Here is a 19,842-nt window from a genome sequence, read left to right on the forward strand (position 1 = left end):
TAGCAAATAAGTTAGAAAAGAGTCTTTTGTGTAATTTCCTCTAAAATTTTCTCAATTCACAACTTGTCACTTAACCTGTCTAATGGATGAAGCATATGGTAACTTCCGGCTCATTCTTCCACCTAAAATTACTGTCAACTAATATATTTTACTTCTGTTACGCTCTTATAACAGAGAGAAGCAAACACCCTATTCAACCGTAATTCCAAAGTGAATGTGAATCTTTGTTTCTTTGTTCCCTTTAACCCAAAGAAGAAAATAGGGAGAATGTATATTATGATCCATGAACTTGCATCACAAAATTAAATAGATCTAATTTGATCAATAAAGATCAAGTAGACCCAAATGTTTCAAAAATTAAATCAAACAGATCCAAATCGAGATAGAATAGTAAGACATTTCTGAACTCATTTGACCTTAATAGATAAAACTGAACCTCGTCGATCATGCCATACAAATTGATGAACTGAAGTGATCATTCTCTGAAAGAAAAAATGTTTGCATATATAGCATACGGTAAATGAGCCTTATCTGGTGTATGCAAGCTCACCTCTTAGTACGGCCCGTAAAAGAGAGAACACAACATAAACATAAATGCAATGGCTTAGCTTATCTATATGCTTAGTCAGCTTCAAGAAATTATGGGTCACAAACGATTGCTATTAATCTGAGTATGCTTGATAACTGTGGCATGTACCTCAATACAATAATGGTACATCTTCCATTAGATAAATGTAAATTTAAAAGAAACTATCACAACGCTAAAAAAGACAAACAAACTCCTAGCAAATCAGTTTCTGGTGAGCAATTCTTGAGAAAATCAAATAAAAAGATTTGCATGTTTAGCTCATTTAATAACACTACCAACAAAAACGAGAAGCGTGTCAACAAGAATGAAGTAAAATGTGTATGCATAACACCCAACATGGCAGATGGACCATACCTATGTAGATGTAAGTAGCGCTGTTCCAAGCCGAAAGAGACTCCATCCAGTTCCAGAAGTCACCAATGTTAATGCTTTCAAGACCTTCAAACATACCTTTTGATACAAAAAATGCAACTGGCGGAAATGAAATGAATCCTAAAATCAAATTACAAACAATCCTCAGGAAACTCCCCAAACTTTTAGTTCCAATGTCAAGCTTAAATGGATGAGCCAACAAACATGTTGGTACTATCAGTAATGCCCCAAATTCTGCTGTAGCAAAATTAACAATCGACATAAGCAACAAACCAATGAAAACGGTTGATATGGTCACTGATTTTAGATTGCCCCATTCGCCTATCTGACATTCAGATACATAGGCATGAGAAAATGGTGATCCCAAGATAAGGTACAAGATTAGAAGGCTGATGATTGAAAGTGATACCCAGGAAATAAAACTGAATGTTGGGCTCCAATCAGGCATTTGACAAATGAAATATGGCAGCAAAGAAATTATTGCACCCCATATATGAATGACAAACACTTCTTTTGCTGCATGCAGCCATTTCCATGTCCTGAAAGTAATGTCTATTGGTTTAGTATCATCCTTTTCATTTGATTCAATGTTGTCTTTCTCATTCGATTCAGCTATATCTTTCTCATTCCCTTCAGTAATCTCTTCTTTATTTGATTTAGTAGCGCCTTTCTCATTTATATCAGAAATCTCTTCCTCAATTAATTCAGTCGCGTCCTTCTCATTTGATTCAGAGGATTCAAGAGTTGATTTGCCATCTTCCAACCCAAGATCCAGTTGATTAGCATTGGCATAAATGGAAGCGGCAACCAGGGGAAGTGGAGCTACAAGGAGGGCAAAAGCGATCATGTAAACTCCAACTGACACAAACTTACCAGGAGCTGTTAAAAGGTATAAGAAAAATGACTGGTGAAACTTCTCAAGGAGATTATTTACTGATCTTATAACTCCTTCTATCAATCTGCAAAAGTAAGAGGAAAAAAGTTCAGCGAGATGGCACATATATTGCTTTAGGTTTTCTAGTAATTAAAAATTGAGACTAAAATAAACTTCCCTAGTCAAAATTAAGAAAGTCTTAGCTATAAACAACTCTCAAAGATACAAATACAATAACTCCAGAGGCCGTTCAATCAAAAATTTACATTCATCGGTATCCCCAGTTTGAGATTGAATTAGATGGCAATCTATAAAACAATGTCAAAAAATCAAAAGAAAAGAAATGTAAAACAAGCACTGACCTTCCACCTCGCAGAACAAACTCATTGTGCTTGGCTTTCTTATTAGAAGAAATTTTGGGTGAAATCTCCAAAGTAATTGCATCAACTTGGAAATCACGGAAAGCACCATGGGAACCTGTCGGAATGCCCAACGCCTGACAAGGAAAGGAAAGGGTGATGTATACCGTGATTTGCATGCTGATTCAATGGAGATACCTAAAGCAATTGATAAATCCCCCTTCTGCTACCCTAACACCTCCCCAAAAATTAATTCAAAAGATGATCAATCAAAAGAAGTTGAATACCTGGTGATACAACGAACTTGCAAGTGTAAGAGAACTTTCAATATAATCTGCAGCTGGAATACCAAATTTCCAATTGGGATTCAACTTTTTGGCCTCTTTCCCTAGATATTCAAATGCCTTACCCAAAATCTCGAGCCATTTTAGATTAAGTAGAGACCACAGTTTCTGAACCTTTACATGCAAACCTTGCCTATGAACAGCTAAATAATTCACAATATTGATGAGATCTAGGTTTGGCATTTGCCCATTGGATGCCTCAGCATAGATAGTAAGAGTGTCATCCCACATTTCATTTCCATCTGTAACCTTTACAACCAGGGCAGCAGCCATGGTTCCAGCACGTCTAAAACCGTCATGTATTTTTCTTTGAGCAGCAGAATTCTCTTCCAATACATAGAGACTGCTATCTTTGACACATGCATCAGTACTCACTGAAGCCAACCCAGTAAATACTGGTGTGTGATAATCTCTCAACCATGCAGCAACAGGGGCATATTCACCATACTGTGAGTCAGCAACAAGCCAAATGACATCCTTGGCTAGCCATGTAACTTGAGTGAGCAAGGAAAACACAGAGTATGCAATACTCAAAGATAACGCTTCACTGGAATCACTCTTCCCAAAATTGTAAGGAGTCACCAACACAATAGATTCCTTTCCATCACCATGAGGTGCTCTTATAATCCCAACAGTGTTAATACCATAAAGTGAACAGCTCAAGTTCTGTCTCATTATTCCGGAGTCGGGGCTGGAGAAGAAATGCAGTGGATGAAACTGATTCATCTCTGAATGGAATTTGTGGTAACTAACTTCAGCACCCATGTTTGACAAATATCTCGCCAGTATCCTTCGTCTTTCCCTGTTAACAATAATAACAAGACCAAACATAGCATCAGAGTTCCTTAATTTCTCCTCTCCTATAGTTATTCATCAGTCTGAAGAGTAAAATGTTTAGGGATATAGAAGAGAAACAAATAGAACTAGGAATCTTTATAAACTACTGAATTAAGATATAAAATCTATTTTCGATGTGATTTTTAAACATTTGGGTAAGCATAATTACTGTCCTATCTTCACTAGCCATGGTACCCTACATAGATTGAGGATATTACAACTCACTTTAACTAGTTACATTCAGTTACATACTCAAGCCCCAGCCTGGGAATTACATGATTTAAATCTTCCAAACGTTCCTCCATTCAATTCATGCTAAGCAAACCTATCTGAGTCATAACAGTCCTACTCCAAAAGCAGCTCATAAATCACCAAAACAATACTCAACCAACCTTCTACTCTATAAAAGTCAGTTTTTTGCTCATACCAGCACAATAACAAAGTATGGTTTGCGTACATGAAAACATAAAAGTATATCATTAAACAATGAACTAAAAGCGCTAAGCAGCATTCTACTAAATTGTGGATTCAATTCCGAAATCAATTGCCCGACGCCAATCAATAAAAAATACACACGACAAAAAGTAAAAAATGTACACAATTGAAGCATACATACATGCCTGAATCCTCGTCAGGCCCGACATCTACGCTACTTAAATCCTGAACCAATCTATTAGAATAAAAAATACACACGACAAAAAGTAAAAAATGTACACAATTGAAGCATACATACATGCCTGAATCCTCGTCAGGCCCGACATCTACGCTACTTAAATCCTGAACCAATCTATTAGCCTCCAAAATGTGATGATTGGAAAGCATAGAACTCGCGGAGCCTGCAAAAGCGACAAAAACATTAAAAAGCTAGAGATTACTACTAGTAGAGCTTAAAAAGAGCGAGACCAACCAGGCATGAGGGCATTTTCGGAAATGTAAGTGTTCTTAGCGAGAACTGGAAGTAAAAGGAGCGCTAAAACCCCAGCTGTACAACAAATTACACTGAAAAATAACCGAAAGTGTGAATAGAAAGAACAAAAGGAATCAAAATTTGTTTAAAACGAGGGAAATGATTACCTGAAGAAGATGCTGTGAGAGATCAGAAAGATGCCGAGACGCACGATGGGTCGTGGCTTGATCTTCGGGTTCTCTTGCTCCTTCTCAGTCTCGGAGTCGTCTTCTTTATCTGGTTCTGTTGTTTGATTTGTTTCTTTGTCCGCCATTTTTCAAGCTCAATGCGTCAAATCTATGTCAGTAGCAGAAAATCATTGGAATTACTGTAATTTTAATTTTAACTTTAACAAACCAAACACGGCCTAGATCATTTAAAAAAAAAAAAAAACACGGCCTAGATGCATCATACGATGTCGTTTGATCTAGGGTCCTAATTGGTTCCTCAACGTTTGTAAAAAAATTCAGAATGATGCTATACAATGTTTTGATTCATAAATGGAACTCAACAATTTATAAATACATCAATTTTTTTATCAGAAAATATACGAATTGACTATTGAGGGGCAATTTGCCCTCCTCAACTTGTAAGTGATGGACAAGTAGTACAGATTTTAATATTATGTTCAATTTAGTTCTAAATTTAATATTTTTTTTTATCAAGTTATCTTATTTTTACACCTGGTTCGGTAACCGATATTGATTAGTATGCTACGATGAGACAAATTGATAAAAAAATTACGACTAATTTGATTATAAAGGTAAATATGTTTTAATCGATTGTTTACAAGTCCAGTGAGCAAATTGTTACTTTATCATTGAAGTACAACTCTATGAATCAACTAATATAGATCGAATAACATTTGATCTATCAAAGAAGAAGAAAACGATAGATAAATAATAAAAAAATAAATTATTAACGCCGCATAATATTTTAAAAATCCTTATAATTATAGCCACATGAGTATATGTAAGTTCATGTTACATGTTCACTATTACAAATTTAAATTTGACTAAAATTAAATGTGTAGTAGTAATGAAAATAAAATAAAAAGGTGTGTTCAAAACACTTAAAAACCTCCACTTTACCACCATCCCCACAAAGTATTAAAAACGTTCAAATTAGTAAAACCGGATTACTTTTACCCTGAACTTGGCAAAACCGTTTTAAAAACACCCCTATGCTGATATGGCACCTTAAATAGGGAGTGAGGTTCTAAATTTAAAAAAATTAACTCTTATTAATTTAATTAAATAAAATATTTAACTTTAATTAATTTAAAATCCATCTTCCTCCACCACCACTATCTCTATTCCTCCACCGACCACCACCATAATCCACCGTCCAAATCCATCTGACACCGTCGGACACCTTCGCAACAGCTGAGACACGAACTCAGTTCGCCTCTCATATCTGAGAGTTCGTCTCTCAGACGAAGAGACGAACTGGGTTCGTCTCTCTAACGAACCCAAATCGGGTTCGTCATTCGTCTCTCAGACGGACACAGTGACGAACGGAGTTCGTCTGAGAGACGAACTCTAGTTCGTCTCTGACGGTGAGCGGCTGCCGGAAAAATTTCTGGCAGCTGCTCATCATATTTTAAAAAATAATTCGAAATTTTTTGGCAAAATATACAAAGAAGTCTTTTATATTTTTAGTTAATATAATTTTGATATATAAAATTTTTAAAATTAAATTGCATTTTTTTTATTATTATGGACTAATTTATATAATGTTAAAAAAATTTAGGATTATTTTAAACCTTTTATCATTAAAAACCATTTAGGAACAAAAAAACCACCACCAAAATCGGAGAGTGTGTTTCACTCTCTTAGGTGAGAGTGGGGAGGGGTTTTTTTGTACCAATTTTGCTAATTTCAAGGTAAAAGTGATCCTTAATTTGGACCTTTTTGATACCTTGTGCCAAGTTCGGGGGTAAAATGATCATTTGTTCGTTTATAAAAGCTGAGGTACATTTTGAAACTTATCCCTAAACTCTGTTTAAGTTTCCCTTTCTCCAACATTTGGGTAAAATCAAATGTCTATTACCTCTGCTCTGAATCTTTACTGTCTGAACTCCACTACATGCTGCAGAAGATATATCCACTACCATGTCTCTTCAATTACCAACTACACAGCTGAATCTCAATTCCTAATACCAGCTTCTTCAACAATCCGATACAGCGGATTCAAATTTCCACATTCACCATCATCATCATTAAATTCAACCAATCACAACACTTTCCAGTTCTTTCAAACTTCCAAAACATGGTGGGATTTGAGTGATTCTGGGGAAGTAGTAGAGCATGATAATGAGAAGAATTCGGCTACGGTTTTCGGAACTGTTGTTAAGATGTGGGAATTGCTTGGAAATGAGAAATGGATTATGGTTGCTGCGTTTACTTCTTTGGTAATAGCTGCTGTTGCGGAGATAACAATGCCGAGAGTATTGGCAGAGTCTATCTTTGCTGCTCAGAATGGCCAGCCTATGATTTTCTCAAGAAACACGCGTTTTTTGGGTTTATTGTGTTTGATTTCCGGAATTAGTAGTGGATTCAGAAGTGTTTGTTTTGCCATTTCTAATGTCATTCTGGTTCGTACCCTTTTCTTTTACTTTATCAAGGAATTTATGTGTGTCATCCATTTTGAATTTTGAATTTTTGAGTGTATTGTGTATAAAGTTGGATGCTTTGCAACCCCTAACAGGGTTAATGTCATAAAAATTGCTAACTTTATACGAGGTCATAATTTGCTGAGGTGCCACTCATTCTCCGTGGAATTTGCTGCGGTGGAAGTCATTTTTTGGCTGCCAATTTAGTAAATTATGACCCCGTGAATCGATTTGGAAAAAATGAGAGTTGGTGTCTGTACTTTTTTTAAAAAGTGTGATTAAATTGGGAAAATGTGTAAAGTTGGTAAATTTTTATGATGTTAAGCCTTGCTAGTATGATTTTAATTTTTGTGGTTTTCAATATATTTTAAATAAAATCACAAAAATAGTCATCCATCTTCATGATTTCTTCTGAAATAATTGCAGGTTAATCGCCTCAGAGAAGCTTTATATTCAGCTCTTATTTTTCAGGTTTGCTTTTCATTCATGGTTGTTGTTTCTATGCTTGAACTGCCTCTATTATTTGTTATAGCATTTTATTCTCCTTTAATGATGAATATGGTTTGTTTTGATGTAGGATATGAACTTCTTTGACTCACAAGAAGTTGGTGGCTTGACAAGTCGACTCGGCTCAGATTGTCAGCGACTTTCAAGTGTTGTTGGAAAGGATATCCATTTGATAGTGCGCAATGTACTTCAGGTTGTTGTCTTTTTTTAAGGTTATGGATTTCTTTTCCTTTGTCAAATTTCTAAGTTGTGGTTTTATATTTCGAATGTTTTAGGGCACTGGTGCTATGATCAATTTGCTATGTTTATCCTGTCCTCTTGCATTTTCTTCCATTCTCATAGGCTGTGTTCTGGCCACCATTTTTCTAGTTTATGGCAGGTGAGATTAGTGCTTATGTAGCTTTTCATTCAATACTTGGTTAATACTTAATAGATTAATCACTTACAGTTCAAGGTAGTCTTCTTAGTTCCTTAATTGTCTCGTATTATGATAGGCTTTCTGTATTTATCTATTTCTATTGGTAGGAATTTATCCAAACTCAGAAGTTAAACATTTGCCAATAATGTATGACTAGTAGTTTAATAGTCCATAAAGAATAAAACCCCATGCATATTGTAGTTAGGGTTCGTCTTTGTCCCTATGTTTTCATCCACTTTCACCTACTTTTTGGAATCTCCATGTGATTTCCTTTCCTGAAATTTGGGAATTAAATTCAAATTTTACCAGGTCTTTTGGCTGAATGGTATCTCGTTTCCTTGGGAGAAATATCTTCTGCTGACGCGATACTCTATATTGTACTCAGAGTGGAATTTGTGGAAATATAAGTTGCCTAAAGATCATCCCTGGAACATGCATGCATGTTGCTTCAGCTGGTCTATTGATTTGCTTTATAATCGTAAAGCACGATTATCTGCACCGGCTCCATCATTTTGAAAGATTTTATTTGTTCATAGGTATCAGAAGAGAGCTGCCAAGTTGACTCAAGATTTCATCTCTTATGCCAATGAGGTAGACTCTATGTGATCTAATTTAAAGAAAAGGAACTTGGTCGTGGGAATGATAATTTTTTTTTCATTTCTGTTTGATATAGACCGCAGAAGAGACATTCTCCATGATAAGAACTGTCCGGATTTATGGAACAGAGAAAATGGAATTTAGCAGGCAATGACTTTTACTAGTGATGACTATTACTACTTATCCTTAGAAGTCTCATTTATTGAAGGCTGAAGTGGTCCTGCCTTCGTGATGGCAGGTACAAGCATTGGTTGGAGAAATTAGATTTTGTAAGCTTTCGAGAAAGTGCAGCTTATGGCTTATGGAATATGAGCTTCCACAGCCTTTATCGTGCAACTCAGGTTTGAATTATTTAAGAGCATAATTTTATGGTTGGATATTGCTATGTGGTTGTTATGAATGATGAAGGTTTTTCAGTGTGTTGAATGTACATAGTAACAGCTTCAATGCAATACTTTTCTTTTCCTCAATATAATGGGGTGTGACAATTCTAAAAGCATAACCTGTGTTTTATTGGTTGTTCTCTGTTTCGCATCACATCTGTACTGGTCATCTCTGTCGTTCATGCTGTAAAATAATTTTATCAACCACCCTAGGGACCTGACTGGAGTCACAAGTTAAATATTTTATGAGCTTATAGCAATCCCATATATCTTCACTTGATACAATGGACTCAAATGCATTACCCAGTACATTGAGCTCCTAATCATTTAGAAGACTTTAAAATCAGTATGATGCAAATAAAATTTTCATATATTTTGTATGTTACTATTGTTTTGACTCTTATGCTTTCCCTGCTAGATGCATAGAAACTGGGGCATGCACAGATTATGTGAACATCAAGAAAACACTCTACATTAAAAGGCAATTTTAATTTTCTTAAGTCTGTATATTTTCTTGAGTATTGATCACGGATTACAATTTCTTATGTTTCATGATTGTTATTCACACATGAATTATATGGTGATTGATCATCAATGATCAGTATTAGACAGTTATAAATGAATTTCCCTGACAAAGAGCAAAATGCTTGTCGGTATGTTTTTGGCAGCATGTGAAAGTTCAATCCTGATAAAAGTCATTTGTTTACTAATATATAGCTAAGTGTAACATTCTACAGGTTGTTGCATTATTGTTAGGAGGAATGTCTATTTGGACCGGACATGTATCAACTGAACAACTTACAAAGTATATATTATACTGTGAGTGGTTAATTTATGCGACCTGGAGGGTGGTGGACAGTATGTCATCATTGCTGCAGGCTGTTGGAGCGAGTGAGAAAGTTTTCCAGTTAATGCAACTTCCACCAAGCAAACAATTCCTATCCAATGGTAAGTAATCTGCTGTGGTTCAAGCAGAACTGGCATTAGTACTCTTTCTTTCTATGAGTCTTCCTAATGCAATTTAGGGTTAAAAGTTCTTTGCAAAATATTGTGGAAGGTTTTTAACATATGTTGCACAAGAACTTGTGGAGTCCTACATTTCGGCGTTTTATTTTTGTTTTAAAAACAATTCTGGAACTCAAAAAAATGATATTTATAACCTATTTGTGTAAAAAATATTATTCTTCCTTTTCCCTTTTCAGCATTTCCTAATTTCTGTTTTCATGCAACATATATTTTAACCATTTCAACTACTTAAAATTGCTTGAACAGGATTTCTAACAATGTTTCTTGAAATTTAAATGCATGTTATGTACAGAGATATACCAAATAAAGATATTGACTATGATAAATTTCTGTCTTTTTTTGCCATCTGGCTTGCATCTCTTATAATTCTCTGTTTAGTGATGCAATTTCAACAGTTTGCTTGCTTAAAATCTGAAACTATTGTTTGTATTCTGCAGACTGCTTTCAAAATTTCAAATAATGGTCCATCATATTTTATTTACAGGCGTGAAATTGCAAAGGCTAACGGGACAAATTCATTTTATAGACGTAACTTTTCATTATCCTTCAAGGCCAACTGTAAGTACCATGTCTTCTGAAGCAAGAAAATATTTATGTGCTCTATCCTCTTAGCCGCAACTCTGTAAAGCTTTTTTTCTTGCTTAAATGCAATTTAAGTTAATTTAATTAGTAAAACATGTAATGTACAAGTTCTCCCAGATGGATTTTGCTGCTTTGTTGACAATTTATTAAATTTGTGGGTATTAATTTGCTTTGTCATAAGTGACCTTCCATTCATCTTTGTTATTAACCTGAATTCTTTTCAACACAGAAGAAACTGATGAAATTGTTGCATCAATAGTGCCTAAAACAGCTAAGCAAGGGTTTGGAAGAAAAAGAAAAAACTTTTTAAAAGAGCTACTAATTCCATTTTTTTATAAATCATTTGCAATTAGTTGTTCTGTGAAACTCTTACTTTCAAAGAAGTATCCTATAGCGGTCAATTGACAAAATACTGACATGCCTGGATTATGTATAGAACTTTGTTACACAGTTTAACATTCTTGCATCGATGGCATGAAGTTTTGCATCTTAAAAGTTTTCATACAGCATAGGTTACCACTAGGTAAAATATTAGGGAGAAGTTATTGTTCTGTCAGCATCTGATTTCTGTAATCTGTATAGTGAACTTTTCTTTTTCCTCGACGCCCGCTTTAGCATATTAGGCCTTTTATCACATTACTTGGTCTTCTGTGATCTCTAGGCTGCTGTCAATCATCATTTTATTTTCATTTTGACAGGTTCCCATTTTAAAGAACTTCAATCTTTGTATAGAAGCAAATGAAGTGGTTGCACTGGTAATAGCATCTATCAACTTCAATTTAATTCAAGTTTGATGTTATACTAAGGATACAATAATTGATTGCTCATCTGTACTTTGACTAGGTTGGACGCAGTGGTAGTGGAAAAACCACACTAGTCAATCTCTTGCTTCGTCTTTATGAGCCAACCAATGGTCTGGTAAAGTATAAAACTGCTTGCACCTTTACTCCGATGTCTTCCAGTTTCAAAAAAAAAACGCATTGCACCGATGCATATCTTATCTATTCTATGTGATTGCTTTGGCTTTTATAACCAAATATATTGTATGGTCTGTTGATGCAATGTATAAAAGCTAAGGGGTCCAACTCCTTTTTTTTGATAATTGGGGAGGGAAAGCGCTTGTATGAGAAATTGAATCTACAACCTTACCAGAATGCTGCTAGAAAAGTAAAAGTTTGAATTTGAGAAGCTTCTAGTCCAATAGGCCTGTAATTTGACCTATAGCTCATTGGTAGGCTCCAACTCCTTCCGAATGGAATAAGATTCCCATTCCATTTTTAGTTTAGATACGCTAATTTTTTTAACTTTGAAATTGCATATTAGACAAATTGAAATATTTATAATTTTAGTGAAAATATTTCTAACGCAAGTCTATGGATTTGAATTCCAATTCCTTGTGATATCAAATGTGTCCTAAGAGTCCAACCAAGAGAAGATAAAAGTGGGCATGAACTTGATCTCTATTTCCCTATAGTATAAGCTATTATCTAACTTCCGATTTATGATTTGTCCATTATTGCCATACATGAAATTTTCAGTGGGGAAATCATCCATTTTTGTTTTCTGTTGTATTTGAAAGAAAATGTTCACCAATTGACCATATGCATTTGATTCAAACCGAACCGAATCAAAAATTTATTCATTTTTAAATCAAATCGACTGATTTTATAAGAATCTTAAATATTTCAAATCAAACCAAACGAGTCAGTTCGGTGATATTTTTTGTCTGTCAGATTGGTTGGTTTTAATTCTAAAACTGAATCAAACCAAAAAAACCAAACTTTTTTATAATTTTCAAACGAAACTGAACCAAAATTTATTGGTTTAGTTCAATTTTTTAACTTTTACATATTTCTAGAATATATTTACATTTTTTAATTGAAGGAATCTATATACACTTTTATTTATGAAGAAAATGCATATTACTTCCCTTATCAAGCCCCATACGTTATATGAAAAATATTAATCCATTAGCTCTATCACTTTTATAAGTTTGCTCTTACATTAATGTGTGGCCGAGTTTCAGATCAATATCGATGGTTTTCCTCTCAAAGAGTTAGATATGAGGTGGCTCAAACAAAATATAGGATATGTTGGACAGGTTGGGGTTGTACTATTTTGTGATATATGCATCCAAATACTAGCTATATGATTGTACTAAGGTGTTCTTTTTAGGCAGGAGCCACAGCTCTTCCGCACTGATATGAAGTCGAACATTTCGTATGGATGTCATCGAGATGTTAATATAGACGATATAGAAAATGCTGCAAAGTTGGCCCATGCTCATGAATTTATTTCCAGTCTACCTGATGGTTATGAAACTCTTGTCGATGATGAGTTGCTAAGTGGTGGACAAAAGCAGCAAATTGCTATTGCTAGAGCCATTCTTAGAAACCCTGCTATTCTTATTCTTGATGAACCCACCAGTGCTCTGGATCCAGAAAGTGAACACTATGTCAAGGTAAAGTTTTCCCATCACTCTAGCAAATTAATAATACATGAAGTTCAATATTATTAGAAACAATGAAATCATACTTGAATAAGCTCACAGTTTACAGGAAGGAAATGCAAATTTCTTTCAAAAAATTCTGATCTTGAGCTCTTCTGCCATACAAGAAATACCTCAAACAATATTTTCTAGCTACGCTACTGATACTGATATCTCTAATACATGAATTTATTGATATTTACACATGCAGGGGATTCTTCATGCGCTCAAAAATGAGGACAAGATAAAGAGAAGTGTCATTGTCATTGCACATAGGTTTCTCTCTCTCAACTTGTTATGCTGCTGTTCAAGTTATTTGTTATCAGATTATTTTCCTAACGGAGTCCGAATTCAGGCTATCTACCATAAAAGCTGCTGATAGGATCATTGTAATGGATGGTGGTCGAATCGTGGAGGTAAAAACTTATGCTTCACTGATCAACACAAGTCATGAAATGATCATTATAAGCTATAGTATAAAGTTGTTGTAACTATCAGTATCACATCTCATTCTTTTCTGTAAAAACCTGCATGACTATGCTAATTGTATGTCTGTTCTGCAGATTGGCAACCACGTACAACTCCTACGAAAAGACGGATTATATTCACGCTTAATCAAACTACAAGAAAGTGTTTTGGCTTAATTCAATCGAAGATCTGTTTTCAAGCTATATTTCACAGACACTCGAAACGTTACCGGACTACATATACAAGTTTTCAAGTGAAAACCTATTCGCAGACGTACCGGAACATGGAAGATGAACTAGCGACACATGTGTTGTGGATTGATTTGGGTGTCAAAGTTTCTCAAGGGCTTCAGTAGAAAAATCTGCAGGCTGAGGAACTTGCTGGTGAGGAAGACGTTTCACTTGCTCATCACCTCTGTCTTCTTCATCTGCTTTCATTTTGTTATGATTCTCGTTTGCTTTAATGGTGGATGGTGAGGGTGGCTCATCTTCATCTACTACACCTTTGATCTCTTTCACTCTCTGCATGCCTTCTTTCATCTCTTTGTCGTCCATGGCTGCCTTAATTTCATCTACAATATGTATTTCTTAGAAGCAACTTCAAGTTTATCTGTTCATGGAAGCCAGGCTTACTATTTAGCAAGTTTTTGTATATAGTGCATGTGTCATCCCCAGCAGTTAAGCATCTGTAGTACAGTATAGTACTAGCAAAATGGCCAAGCGTTGCTTTGGCTTTTTATCATTAATCATATGAATAATATTAATAGTGAGATATAATTAATTTTTTCTACTTTTTTTCTCTCTAAATCCTCCTATAAAAGAACCTATTTTAACAATTTAATTAGAGGGGTGATTTTCAAGTTTGACGGCCTATAAAATATGAACCATTTTCATATTCACATTAAGTATATAAAAGGTGTTTTCCCAATAATTTTATTTTCCTAAAAGTTACAATAGTTTTATCTATATTTACCGTTGGATAAATTAAAATCACATATCGAAAGTAGAGTAGACATAAAATAATTGCATATATGTGGGTCGTTTATTCTTTTTTTTTAAATCAAGTCTTTTATTTCATGGATGATTTTGTTTTTATTATAATTTTTTTATTGGCGTGTATTTTAGAGGTTTTTTATTTGTATATGTAAACTTCTAGTGCCATCAAAAAAACTTAAAATTATTTTAAATTTAAATAAAAGTTTTTGGTTGATCAAATTTTTTGAAATAAATTTAAAAATAGAACATCCTAAATTATATAAGTTTTAAGATTGTAAATAGTAAATTTAAAATTAAAAAAGGATAATTTTTTTTGTTTATTGATATTATCAAAATTCTACTGTAGATTTTGTTGTTTTATTTCTCTTTAAAATAGATTCAATATTATAATCTAATTAATAGTTGGTTTCTTTTTATCATTTGATTTTTTATGTGTTTGAATATATATTTAATGCAACATATCTTTGATGAACAAATAATTTAATTTTTAAATAAAATTTTAAAAACTCCATCAACTTTAATTAGAGAAAATTGTGTATCTTGATGAGAAATATATCAAGAAGGCTAGAGTTTTTAAAAATTATATATTTTTTAACATTAGTTCTATGAATTTTTCTCTAATAAAGTGATGAGAATTATATGAAGAAGGATAGAGTTTTAAAATTATTAAACTAATCTTAAAAAATACATAATTTTCAATCGAATCAAATTATTGAGCTGAATTTTTTTATCTGTAACCAGTCCATAAAAAATTCATATAACTAATATTAAAAAATTTAACACAATTTTCTTTATTTTTATTTTTTTAACATTGGATGGATTCATAAATTTTTTATGGATCATGTTTAGATAGAAATTTTTCATAATTAAAAAAGAGCTTTATAATTTTTTAATAAATAAAAAAATATATACCATTAGAAAGATATTGTTATTTACTTAATATTTATTCTTAGGGAAGCAGCTATTAGGCTTTGAAAATTACTATGCACTACCTCAAAATGTTAAGAAACTTTTTTCAAAAAAAAAATATTAAACTGATCTATCAATTTTTTTTGAATCGAATCAACTTTTTTTACTGTTTAATTTTAAAAATTGGTTTCTTTTAATTTAAAATATTAAATTTTTATACATGTAAAATCAGGCCCCTACCACCCAGTGGGATGATTAGAAAGTCAATTTTCTTCTTTTTTAACTCACCTCTATATACCCGATAATCATATTTCGATTAAAAAAATAAAAAATAAATTGTATACAAATTTTTTTCATCGACAATGTATATTATAAAGTTTTATACTTGAATTTCTAAAGATTTATAAATTAAAATTTTGAATTTTTAAAAATTCTCTAAAATATTTTTTATATAAAAAATTATTTTTAAAGTTATTTTTTAGTTAAAAGTAATTTAAACACATAGATTTTTTTATATTTGTTCTTGAAAAATATATTTATATAAATATATTTTTCAATAACAAATATTAAAACAATCAAGCATACATATTACCACTTTTTCTAATAGCCATTTTAAAATAGGAGCATTATCGACAGAGAATAACAAATAGAAGGCATAACAAAAAATTATTTTAAAAGAGCATAGTTTTCTTGTGACTTGTATTAATCTTTATTAATTTACAATTTTTCGTCACATATTCAATATGATTTGAAGTGTTTAATTTTAAAATTTAAATTGTTAGGAAAAAGAAAATATAAGTTTATTTTTTTTAAAACAAATAGAGATAAAAAAAAAATCAAAACACTAATTTGTTTGTAAATTGTATATTGAAAAAAAAGAAGTTAATATAATAGAATTTTTTAACAGATTAAAAATAATTATATTTTGTCAAGATCTTTTTTCATGAAAAACATATGGCTCCTTTTCTACAACTCATACATATACATCTTGCTTTTTCAAAAGTCAACATTCTTTTGCAAAGAAGACATGTGTAATATTAATGTTTTATACGTGTCATCCTCTGCCTAATTCCATGATAATTTCTTTGTAGTCAAGTCGTTTTGTATCTAATGTCCATGCTAGCCTTTCGGAATGAATTCGTTTTCAATGATTATCAAATTGATAAATCGTCGTTTCCACTGAATGTCGTTTGACTCTTATAGTTTCATCATGGTTGTCAAACCCGGCCCGGTGATAAAACCGGTGAGAATAGAGGGTCAAGGGTTAAAGGTTCAACCGGAGTTCAACCAGAATTAAACCCGTATTATAAAAATAAAAAAATAAAAAATTATAACTATTAATAATTATATATATATAATATAATAAGAAACATAGACACAAATAGTAAGTTAGCTTGATGGTATTGAATGCTTCCACTAAAAATATTAAACAACCAATGCTCAAATCCTAGTAATGACATTTAAATTCCTTATTTTTTTTAATAAGGGCTTGGGTTTTTAAGTGATTGACCGAACCGGATCGGGGTTTCCGGTTACTTGACCGGTTAATTGGTCCAATTCAGCGGTTATCCGGCCGGTTCGATTAAAAAACCGCGGGTTTATAATTATAAGGGTTTTTGGGGCAACCTGAACCGTTGATATGACCGGTTTGAGGGTTTTCCGGTCGAATTGGCCGGTCCGGTTCGGATTTGACAACTATGAGTTTCATGCAAATTCTAATGACACGTCTTCTGATCAGACAACAAATCATCCTTATATTTTGGTATTCAATTAAATTAATTTAATTTTTTAAAAAAATTAAGTGTGTTCCTATTTCTTTTTTACTAAAAAGCTCTTCCCTCTTTCTATTGATAGGGCATCCGATTATTTTTATGGTCTCTGCCATTTTAGAAATTTATTCATATTTAATAGATTGTATAGTTTTTGCAAGTAAATTAACATATTTTAATATAAAATACACTAATAAAAAAAATAGGTACTAGTATGCTATCTTTATATACAAAATACTATAAAACGATGAAAAGAAATAAAAAAATAAAAAAATTAATTTAATAAAAAAATTAATTTTTAAATTCATCCAAATGACCTACCATTTTAAAATGAATGGAGTATGATATTGTAGCCCCTTATTTTCGGACATATAAAAAGTGATAAGAGACTGAAGCGTCTAATGATAATTTGCTCAGAAATTCGTCCGAATGACGAGCTAGCGATCCGCATGTTTGAATTCAAGCGGGTTAGACAATGCGCAGTTGCAAACTTAAAGGATTGAAACGTAATTAACTGCGAATAATCTATAAAACTTCAAAGAAATTGCCATTTAAGTCTAAAAAATTGGACTAATTAAATATCTTATAAGTTTATTGGCCAACTTGTAAATTTGATGAATTAAATCGACCATACTCAAATCCTTAGGATCCCATAAGCCTTATTTGACATTTATAGGCACTAAATAGGCTATTTATCCCTATTTATCATTTCATTCATGCATTAATAAGAATTTAATTGTTTTAATTATCCAAATTAAACTTTTAAGCTCACCCATTTACTCACTTACACACTTCTCATTTACTCTAACACTCACTTGTACACTCCTAAAACAATTTAAATTCTAGTTAACCCTAAGCTAACCTAACCCCTATATATATGATCTTATCACACCATAATTGGGGTTCAGACCAGAGAGCACGCATAACATAGAAGTTAAGTACATAAAACCCTAAAAGTAATAGTGTTGGCCGAACCATACATCTCCCAATCAAACAAATTAAATACACTCCAATCCGTCAAGAACACACTTCTACACACCAATCCTAAGCTGGATTCTATATCTGAATTGCCAAAAAGCGAATTAAGGACTCAGAACGGTACTTTTGAAGATCTAATTCATCTTTTCAACACTTTTTCCATATTTATATTAGAATTGTTAGATTTTATGTTTTAGGATGCATGTTTAGGTTGATTTTCAATATTTTGCCATAAATTGCGTTTTTATCATGATTGTCATGTCATGTTCTTAGAAACATGTCTAGGGTTATTTTTCACTATATTCACACACATATTTCGATTATATGTTGTTCCAAATCTTTACCATGCTTAACCGTTGATTTTTTATGCTTAGAATGCATGTTATGACTCGAATTATCTTATTTGCTGTATTTGTGTTCTTACCATGATTTATCATGCTTTTGACCTTAGAAACATGTTTAGAATGTGTTTTTACTGTTTTTGGATGTGTATTTCATGTTTATTTTCAGATGTTTCCCTGCATCTTTGTACTCATTTTTGTGTTGTTTTTGCATGAAAATTGAATCAAACAACGAACTATCGTGAACCAGTCGCGACGGCGGCGCCGCTTCCGCTCACAGTGGCGCCATCGCCACTCCATATGGTGCCGCTATTCTTAAGCCCAGACAACCCAAATTTTTCAAATTCATTTCAACACTTGTTTTCGTGTTTTTGGGCTTGTATGAGCTCGAAATTGGATCCCGTTTGAGCCCACGGTTTTGTAATTAGTTTGTAGTTTTATATTTTATGTTGTAATAGGCCAAACCTAATGTATTTTGGGTTGCAAAACCACTTTGTAATCTGCCATGCTAACCGGGCTCTGAAGCCCAAGCCCATAAGGGACTAGTAAATTCCATAACCAACTCTGGGATCGTTCGAACTCAGAATCGGTTTGAACCAGTGGGTCTATATCGACGAGATGAAGGATTTCCATATTCTGACCGATTTTAGATACTGTTCACATAAACCACCAGACAACGGATGATTGTCAGGCACTTTGGGTCTACAAGGTTAAAAAATACTCCTAACCCTGTATGTATATCCAACTGCTTTTGTGTATGTTTGCAATGTTTAATCGCTTTCAAAAGCATGTCCAGATCCAAATATTAACAGGCTAATGAACTTAACCACGTTAACTTAGTGCTAAATCCAGCAAGTCTAGCAAATCACCTAGAAATTATTAGGATTTCCATAAAAATTTATGGTTGATTCCATAACAAAATCACGACTTTTACAAAAAAATTCATTTTAATCATTACCTTTAAAAGTTGGCCTATAAAACCATGACCTTTAAGTCATGTTGAACAGTCATCGTCTTCCTCACTGAGGAAGACGAACAAATCTTCTCAATGAGGAAGACCACGGTTCGAACCAGATCTGGTTCGAACCAGGTTCGTCTTCCTCGTGACAAATTCCGTCACAAGAAAGACGAGCGGGCTGTCGATTTTTAGAAAAAATAAAATTAATTATATATTTTATTATATAATCTATATTAAATAAAATTTTAAATATATTAATTTATTGAGGAAAATGGCTTTTTTGTTCATTTTATAATATTAAATACTTTTCAGAAAATAAATTAAAAATGAAGTATTAAATTCATTTTTTCTAATGAAAAAGGGTCAATGTAGTTTTTAGGGTGTAATTGGAAACGAAAGGTGCGAATTAGGGTGATATAGACAAAATTGCAACGTCAGGGTGCAAGTGAAAATTGGCTAAAAGGTCGGGGTTTTTTTGATGATTAAGT

At 32.9% G+C, this 19,842-nt stretch overlaps 2 protein-coding genes across 3 annotated transcripts; one reads left to right on the forward strand and one right to left on the reverse strand.

The window, feature by feature from the left end:
* Window positions 1–780: 780 nt before the first annotated feature.
* Window positions 781–4,676, reverse strand: LOC126674204 (uncharacterized). The gene is made up of 6 exons (XM_056105180.1): window positions 4,450–4,676; window positions 4,283–4,374; window positions 3,992–4,211; window positions 2,482–3,340; window positions 2,198–2,331; window positions 781–1,920 (listed from the first exon to the last, which is right to left on the reverse strand). The coding sequence occupies exons 1-6, from the start codon at window positions 4,593–4,595 to the stop codon at window positions 885–887; spliced, it is 2,487 nt and encodes an 828-aa protein (XP_055961155.1). The 5' UTR covers window positions 4,596–4,676; the 3' UTR covers window positions 781–884.
* A 1,654-nt stretch (window positions 4,677–6,330) lies between these two features.
* On the forward strand, window positions 6,331–14,193 carry LOC126674941 (ABC transporter B family member 26, chloroplastic-like). 2 transcript variants are annotated; one of them, XM_050369493.2, is made up of 16 exons: window positions 6,331–6,917; window positions 7,362–7,406; window positions 7,513–7,635; window positions 7,718–7,821; window positions 8,397–8,451; window positions 8,534–8,604; window positions 8,696–8,798; window positions 9,578–9,788; window positions 10,351–10,424; window positions 11,147–11,203; window positions 11,292–11,366; window positions 12,475–12,549; window positions 12,628–12,909; window positions 13,148–13,212; window positions 13,292–13,352; window positions 13,500–14,193. In XM_050369493.2, exons 1-16 carry the CDS (start codon window positions 6,363–6,365, stop codon window positions 13,578–13,580), a joined length of 2,037 nt encoding a protein of 678 aa, XP_050225450.1. In that variant the 5' UTR covers window positions 6,331–6,362; the 3' UTR covers window positions 13,581–14,193. The 2 variants fall into 2 exon arrangements, with proteins under 2 accessions (XP_050225450.1, XP_055961199.1); XM_056105224.1 differs by lacking the exon at window positions 12,475–12,549.
* Window positions 14,194–19,842: the final 5,649 nt, after the last annotated feature.

The sequence above is a fragment of the Mercurialis annua genome, linkage group LG3, assembly GCF_937616625.2.
Source record: "Mercurialis annua linkage group LG3, ddMerAnnu1.2, whole genome shotgun sequence".
Classification (NCBI taxonomy): Eukaryota; Viridiplantae; Streptophyta; class Magnoliopsida; order Malpighiales; family Euphorbiaceae; genus Mercurialis; species Mercurialis annua.

What these genes read in the sequence shown, in the direction of transcription:
- LOC126674204 (XM_056105180.1), bottom strand. Translation starts at nt 4,595, where the DNA reads ATGGCGGACAAAGAAACAAATCAAACAACAGAACCAGATAAAGAAGAC. An exon ending in TCTCACAGCATCTTCTTCAG is followed by an intron (nt 4,375 to 4,449) that starts GTAATCATTTCC and finishes GTTATTTTTCAG; the next exon opens with TGTAATTTGTTGTACAGCTG. An exon ending in CAAGTTCGTTGTATCACCAG is followed by an intron (nt 2,332 to 2,481) that starts GTATTCAACTTC and finishes TTTCCTTGTCAG; the next exon opens with GCGTTGGGCATTCCGACAGG.
- LOC126674941 (XM_050369493.2), top strand. Translation starts at nt 6,363, where the DNA reads ATGTCTATTACCTCTGCTCTGAATCTTTACTGTCTGAACTCCACTACA. An exon ending in GAGAAAATGGAATTTAGCAG is followed by an intron (nt 8,605 to 8,695) that starts GCAATGACTTTT and finishes TCGTGATGGCAG; the next exon opens with GTACAAGCATTGGTTGGAGA. An exon ending in ATATAGGATATGTTGGACAG is followed by an intron (nt 12,550 to 12,627) that starts GTTGGGGTTGTA and finishes CTTTTTAGGCAG; the next exon opens with GAGCCACAGCTCTTCCGCAC.